General features: G+C 49.6%; 2 protein-coding genes across 2 annotated transcripts; both read right to left on the reverse strand.

Annotated features, from left to right (window-relative positions):
• Positions 1-237: 237 nt before the first annotated feature.
• LOC114862443 (Na(+)/H(+) exchange regulatory cofactor NHE-RF2) lies at positions 238-5,210 on the reverse strand. The gene is made up of 6 exons (XM_029162744.3): positions 4,230-5,210; positions 3,640-3,957; positions 1,413-1,604; positions 1,034-1,187; positions 721-947; positions 238-626 (listed from the first exon to the last, which is right to left on the reverse strand). Exons 1-6 carry the CDS (start codon positions 4,434-4,436, stop codon positions 459-461), a joined length of 1,266 nt encoding a protein of 421 aa, XP_029018577.1. The 5' UTR covers positions 4,437-5,210; the 3' UTR covers positions 238-458.
• A 474-nt stretch (positions 5,211-5,684) lies between these two features.
• On the reverse strand, positions 5,685-7,855 carry nthl1 (nth-like DNA glycosylase 1). The gene is made up of 6 exons (XM_029159198.3): positions 7,563-7,855; positions 7,176-7,420; positions 6,921-7,091; positions 6,660-6,819; positions 6,195-6,300; positions 5,685-6,111 (listed from the first exon to the last, which is right to left on the reverse strand). The coding sequence occupies exons 1-6, from the start codon at positions 7,846-7,848 to the stop codon at positions 5,805-5,807; spliced, it is 1,275 nt and encodes a 424-aa protein (XP_029015031.1). The 5' UTR covers positions 7,849-7,855; the 3' UTR covers positions 5,685-5,804.
• Between the last annotated feature and the right edge of the window lie 56 nt (positions 7,856-7,911).

Here is a 7,911-nt window from a genome sequence, read left to right on the forward strand (position 1 = left end):
CGCAATGATCGCAATCATGAAGTAGAACGAGCATCCTGATACTCTTAAGTATATTGTTTTAAAAGTAGAATATTGCCAGAGCGGTGGCATTGGATTGTCTTAGTTTGTGTGTGTGTGTGTGTGTGTGTGTGTGTGTGTGTGTGTGTGTGTGTGTGTGTGTGTGTGTGTGTACCTACAGTAAAAAAATGGGTTGGATGTTCGTCCTAGATATAGGCTGCAAAGACAACACACTCTTAGTAAATGGGCTGCCAGTCATTTATTGCCTTGTTTAGTGCAGGATGTGTTAACAGCACATACTTGATATCTTACTATGTAGTTCTCACTGAAAGGTTTATGGACGTTGCTACCTGCCTTGTAGTTGTCTGCTGGAGGTATCTTAGTCTTCTATAAGAATAATAATAGCTCTATTTTTTCTAAAGTGATTATCCTCACAAATAGTGAATCATTGCATTCTGCTGTCAGAAGTTGCTGAAGATCTCCTGCTTCTTGCTCCAGTCCATCGGAGGCGCTCTCTTCTTCCAGCGGTGGGCGTGGACCTTCTGTTTAGCCTCAGCGGCTGTAGGACTCAGACGCAGGCTGCTGTCCATCGCAGAGTCAGAGACACGCGTGTCATCCTCATCAGTGGCCTACAATGAGCACACGGGGTACACACAGGTTTCATTCACACATACACCAAAGCCTCGTTCCTCCACACTCTCCACGCTTCTCTACGTCACACACCTCTCTTAGATGGATGCTCATGTCGGAGCTGATATCTGACAGGGTGGTGGAACCTCGGGAGGACTGGGATGCTGAGCTCCCAGTGCCCCGGGACTTCGAAGGGGGGTACAGGGTTGGGGATGCTGACAGCGTGACGTTAATGGTTGGTGGGTTCACGGTGGGGATGTCTGTGGTGGGGGAGGGGGTGGGGCGGGCTCTTCCTGTTGCCGATCCATTAACATAGACCTCTGTAAGGCAACACACAAATTAGACGCGTGATGGTTTTGTGTCCATGAGAAGGAGCCGTGACGGCGTCTGTTCCACGCGGCTGCACCTTTGACGTGGCTGGTGGAGGGCGGGGTCCCCACTCTGTGGAAAAACTCATCTGTCTCCTGGTCAACCACCAGCAGACGTACTGCCTCTCCCCCCGCCCTGATGAGGGCCACCACCTCCGAGTGCCTCAGACCGTCTATGTTCACTCCATTCACCTGAGACAGAGAAAAGGAGAGGTCGATGTCCCGCCTCGTCTTCGGGTGGAATCATCATGCAATCATCTGCCTGATCCCCCGCTCTGAACCACAGGGGAACAAAGCACCGCCGCCAACGTAAAACCTGAGCTAAGCTGCCAAACTGTTTCCAAATCAGTGCGCAAACCTGATGAATATGAATATTTCCATCCTATGGTTCTGGTAATTGTGTGCTTGTGGTTGTACCTCCACTAGCCTGTCTCCAGGCCGTATGTCTGCGCTCTCAGCGGGTGAGCCGGGATCCACGGACTGAATGAACTGTCCGCCGTTTGTCTTATCGTTGTGCAGGTTGAAGCCATAGCTCTGCTCCGCCTTCACCAGGTGACACAGACGAGGGAGGAGCTCAGCCGGCGGCTCCGGTGAGGCCTCCACCTGCAGCTGTCACGGAAGAGAGGATGACACCACATTCTAGGGGGACACATTTACAGACAAATGCTCAAAAGAGGGACTGAATCAAATATATTTCATCTAAATTAATAGATCATCAATCTTTCTCAGCCCGTGTTGTAAGAAATGCTGACAAAAATAAAACACTTTCCATCACAAACTGAACCTGGTGTGTGCCTGCGTGGCTATAAACACACACAAACAAGACAGTGGCTCTAAAGATGCACCAGAGTTCAGACAAAAGCCACTCTGAGCCTAATGAGCAGAGGCAGGAGCTGACACACTGTAGGACTCACATGTCTGGCTGATCAGGCTCCTACTGTGTGTGTGTGTGTGTGTGTGTGTGTGTGTGTGTGTGTGTGTGTGTGTGTGTGTGTGTGTGTGTGTTTGTCTCATGTAAAAATTTGCGGTTATGTTAGTTGTGTAGCAAAAATGCACTGAAAGCGAAATCTCTCTAAATAAATGTGTGAGATGAGTAAAATATCTCTGTCTGTGATGTTGTGTGATTTCTTTGTGTGAGGTACCAGCAATTTAATATATCACTATTTAATTCCCAGTGCTTGTGTCTAAGCTTCTTTCAAACTTGAACGGGTAACTGGGGAAGATTTTGTATATTTTACGCACATACATTGTAAATGAAATCAGTCTCATTCAGTATGTGATAGTACAGTAGCTACAGTACGGTGAGTTTATGTGAGATTACTGTACTGTTTATAGGCCACTGTTGCCACAACACCACGCAGCAGGGAACTCACGTGTATGGGTAATGTGGCTCCAGCCCATAAGAAATGGTGGACAGTACAGTATATACAGCACAGTAGTATGAGCAGCTGTTCTAACATCTGTCTGCTTGTATTCAGGACAGTCAGATCGAGCTCCTGTCTGCTACAAAGCCCTGATCACAGTAAACGGTGTGTCTGCAGTCAGGTGGGAACGACGGCTGAACGTGAGGCTGCTGTAATTAAAAGCAGGATGAGAGGATGTTTCACCTAATGTCTGTCAGAGCGACAGCAGCTTCTATTGTCCCTGTTTACAAGCCATTGTTAGTGTCTGTGAGGTGTAAAGGCTTAAACCCATGTTGTATTTAAAGAACAACGGTATCATATAAAATTCTTTGTATCATCATTGAAGTGGGGGACTTGTTTCTTCATTACAGATATAATGGCCATTGTATCTACAGTATAAACATCCACACATGTTAATGACAAAAAATCCCTTTCACCGTGTGTGGAGTTAATGTAAAAACGCAGTGAAGCTAAAATCCACCCAGACGCTTTTCACAGAACCAACAGCGGACCTCCACCACTGCTGCTCTTATGGTTTCACAAACGAACCTGAAAAAAGGTGAAAGCATAAACAAACACCACTTCCATCATTCCCATTATGTCCGACGTCTGAAGTCCTGAAAGAAGCGTCTCAAGGTGTGACCACACACACACCCGCGTGTCAAGCACCGTTTCACGTCTGCATGGACGACGCATGTGTTACAGATCTGAACTGCAGACGCTGTGAAAGTGTGCGTCGCTGTTTATAGTCGCAGGGCCCGTATTTCTCAGCGTGAACCAACACATCACCCAGAGCGGTGGTGTCAGGCTTCAGACACACACACACACACACACACACACACACACACACACACACACACACACACACACACACTCAGACACACTTGTAGGTTAATACTTGTCCAAGAAATTCAAATATTCAGGCCTCACATTGAGCCTGAATTTATAATTTTCGGTAAATGATATTTTTGAGGTTGATATTTACACACAACAGTTTCACAGAATACTTGAGTTTTAAGGCCCGTCTGTTCTTGTAAGACTCTTTACAGGAGGCTTGCGATGTCAGTCAGCTAACAAGCCAAGTGCTTAAATCCAGATTAGTACATCAGGTGAACGATTGAACCCCCAGTGTCTGGCTCTTAGCACAGTAACACACTAGATCAGTTGAAGAGACAAACACAATGTAATCTATGAAGACCCTCTAATGGGTAATTGAGTTGTGCGTCTTGATGGACTTTTACCTCTGGGTCGGTTGCGGTGCTCGATGCCACTGAGCATCTCTTGCCCTTGTCTCGTATCATTACGTGAACGGGCGATTCTGCACCGGGACCTTGAAACGGGGAGGCGTGGGTTCTTTTGGGCGACAGGAGCAGATTCCCCGCTTTTACGCGGCAGGTGCTGAGCGCAGGCCTGGAAGGGGCGCGCGGGGACAGGGTTCCCATCTCAACGGCCATGTCCTCGGTGCAGGCCAGGCCGCGGCTGCACAGGTAGTCGTCCGTGTCCTTGTCCACCACCAGCATCCTGGTGCGGTGAGGCACCTCGCGGATGCGGCTCACCACCTGCAGACACGGGGGAGAGAGCGGTGGCATGTAGGTCACCTCACAGCATATCAACAGCGGCGCTGCGGCGAACAAGGGCAGCCCCTCATTCCCATTACACTGAGCCACTCCAGCAGCCTCCCGCCTCCTCCTCGGGCCACGGGAAAGTAGTCGAACAGGAATGGAGCTCATTGTTTGCACTCCATAGAGATTAGCCTCTCCTGGATCCTTGTAGATAAACACACAATTGTCACACGGCCCATTTTAACTATTGATTTGAAAGCGTTACTCACTTGATGATGGGTCTCGTTCTCCACGTTCTCCCCGTTCACCTCCACCACCCGGTCTCCTGCTCGCAGCCCGGCCAAGTCAGCGGAGGACCCGGGCTCCACTTTGCGGATGAACTGTCCTCCCTTATTGCGCTGTCCGTGCAGGTGAAACCCATAGCCGTCATGTGCCTTGGTCAGGAAACACAGTCTGGGTCTCAGGGCATCCTCCATCCCAGTCGACGGCGTCCAGCGGGAATCAACAGGTGGAAAGTTTTTTTGCTCTTAATCCAACGTACAGTTGCGCGCTCCGGTGTCCAAATGTTCATTATCATTTAGCACAAGAGTGCACACGTAACGCACACTTGTTCAGAGCAAAGGAGCCAGAAAGGAGAATACAACGAACCAGTGTTGAATTCATCTCGCAAACTCCAAAGGCGCAAATGAGAGCGCGCACAACGGCGCAAAGTGTGCGTAAAAACTACAGACACGCTCTAAATCCCGTCCATCAGTGGAGAAACTGTAATCCCATGTATCAGAGATTAGAAAGCTGCTCCTCGCACGTAACGCGTAATTCCGTTGGTCAGATGAGCGTGTGTCCTGCTGAATCACCCGGTGCGCGTGAAAAGGCGTCATTAACAGATGGCGTGACGTCCCCCTCGGTGCCGTCCCACAAGGGAGGAATTTTCCCCCAGGTGGTGGTGGTGAAACACGACTGTGACCCGAGAACAGACGTCCTCCTCATCCACGAGATCAACGAACGAGCGATTGCGTAAATGGCGACTTTATAGGTCCCCTGAAACACAAGCCTGGATGCACTACATTTGTCCTTTTTATAAAGAAGTTGAAGTAACTCGGGACGCCCAAGTCTGAGGGCGGGTGCTCTTCATATTCAGATCAGGAAATGTGAGACATCAGCGCGGCAGATGTTTGTGAAAATAACACCTGCCCTGCAGCGGAGGGTTTGCGCCTCAAGGCACACGTGACAGTAATAAAATCGTCAACACCTCAACGCTGCCGGTGTGCCTTTGAGCAATACATCGAAAGCTTCCATCGCTCCGCCAGCTGAAAGGAATCGGCTGCTCAACTGGCATCGTGATCACTAATAAACGGAATAAACCCCAACCAACGCACTGGGCCACAAACACTCCGGTATTTTCCAGTCTGCGTTCCACTGTTAACAGCCCACACAGTAGTCGTGTTGTTGTACCTGGCGAGTTTAACTAATGGCCTCAATGTCCCAGTAAACGGTGGCAGTCAGCCAACAGGCACAAAACCAGGTGCCCTGGAACAGGCACACCTACAGTACCAGGACACTGTGCTTACCGTTATTATTGGAACCAATCTTTAGATTAAAATGCTATACTGTATATGGAAAACACAGTAATATATTACAGGTGATGTGTGAGTTTCTATCGCTACTGTACAGTGTATCCAGTGACAGACATGTTTATTATTGAGGCACCATTGTGACAAACTTCATGTTTTTCAACATTTTTTATAAAAACATAAGCGCAGTACAAAATGTATCATCTAATAAAATACAAAAGTATATTTACAATGCAAACCTTACTGCACATGCATGATGGTGGTGAGCATAATTTAGGGGTGGACCTCAGCTTTTAGCCTCCTTCTCTGTGTGGCTGTGGAAACGGGTGAAGGCAGTGGCTCCGTCTTTGTCCTCCGACTGTTACGAGGGGCTTCCTGCCCTGCGTCACTTTCAGCTTTGAAGGTAGTGGTCGGGTTTAGGGAGCGTGGTGAACCAACCCTGGGCCTCTTTGGTGGAGAGCTCTTGTGGGCCGATGGACAGCTGTGCTGGTTCAGACACACAGAACAGAGCGGGCCGACAGGGAGACAAACCTGCTGCCCAAAACCCACCAGCAGCCAGTTAATGTCGCTCCACAGCTCCCTTCAACAGAGGGTGGGAACAACATGGGTTCAGTGACGGGTCAGTGCTGATCAAACGTCCCGCGGTCATTTCATCACCGTTACCTCGGTACCCACTCCTCCAGAGCCTTGCGCGTTTCCTCGGGGTTCCTGGATGCTTTCCTGAGCCAGCCCAGCCTGTTTGAGATGCGGTGCACATGTGTGTCCACACCTAAACACAGGACAGCGTCAGGAGTGAGTGTATACACACATACTGTATCGGCAATACGTGCACCATCATTTTAGTGAACTCAAAGAAAGAGATATGTGGTTATGTCTCCTGACGATTTCATGCTTTTCCTAATAGTATAGAAATTCCATTTTTTGTGAACCTGTTGATTTGACAACATACTATTTGAAGACACCCCAGTACAATAATAATAACTGAAACTTTATTGATCCCGTTTACCCATCCCTTGAGGGGAGCAGTACAGCAGCCTGCAGTGAGTGAGGGCCTCTAACACTGAGCATATATTCCTCCCCATATACTATAATACACTCCAGTTGTGCGTGTGTGCTTCAGGTCCTCACCGATGCCTGACACTTGATCCCAAGCAATGTCCATAGCTAGATGAGCCATTTTGGGCCCGACTCCGGGCAGGCGGACGAGTCCCTCCACACAGTTTGGTATGTCGCCTCCGAAGTCCTTCTGCAGCATGGCGGCCGTCAGCTTCAGATACTTCACCTTGGTCTGAGACAGACGGGGGAGCGAAAACATTTAGGTGCAGAACACAAGCACAAGGATAAGGAGGAAAGAACAGACCACAAAAAAAGGCAAATGAGGCGCCCCACCCTCCAGAAGCCGACGGGGTAGATGAGTTTGCCCAGCGCGTCGTCATCAGTGGCCAGGACGTTCTCCACCGTGCAGCCGTGTGCCCGGAGCTTCCGCATCGCCGCCGCTGTCACCTGGTCCTTGGTCTGACTGGACAACATGAGCGACACCAACACCTGGAAACGTCTCACCTGCGCCGACAAAAGCAACAGCACGAGGCCTGTTTTGAGCCCCTCGATCGTGCGCAGGGACGCGGGCATTTGAATGACACCTACAGGTGCGGGGGCGTCCCTGTCGTAGCACTTCCCTGCTCCCAGGTGGTCCACAGGCGCATCGCGGCCGCTCCTCATCTCACGGATGAATCCTAATTGTTTCTTCCAGTCAGGAGGCTCCCAGTGCTCCGTCTTCACACGTGAAGCTCCTTCAACCTCCTCATATTCCACCTTCAAGGGTCTCCTCCTACTGCGTGTCAGCCGCAGAGGAGGCGGGTCTGTTTTAACCTGGAGGTTGACGTCATAGCCTTCACCCCAATGAGCCCCGAGGAGAGAGAGGATGAGAAGTAGCTACATTACACTTACCGCAGTACAAATACTTGAAACTAAATGCGTGCAAACTAAATATGCGGATGCTTTTTATTCACACGAGCTGCTAGTGAACGTTACCCGCTGCCAAAGGGACCGACGAGGTCTCCTGCTCCTCTGCCTCCACCTTCACCTCCACGCAGGGAATCGACTCCACGTCCCTCCGTCTGCTGCTGAGTTTGGACCCGAGAGACACCGCAGCTGCTTGTTTTCCTTTACGAGTGACAGCGAAATAAGGAGAAGTCATTTTAAAACGCTGGACTACATAATTCATAGCATAGCAAACAGCCGCGCTGCAGCGGCCATAACGTGGAGTAACGTGTAGAGAAAAGTGAAGTTGGTATCTTTTTGGAGGCGTCCCGGTCATGAAAGGCCACTGAAGTTTTAATAGTTTCAGTATAAATAATAATTATAAAAAATAAAACGTCAC

Source organism: Betta splendens, chromosome 1 (assembly GCF_900634795.4).
Source record: "Betta splendens chromosome 1, fBetSpl5.4, whole genome shotgun sequence".
NCBI classification, from domain to species: domain Eukaryota; kingdom Metazoa; phylum Chordata; class Actinopteri; order Anabantiformes; family Osphronemidae; genus Betta; species Betta splendens.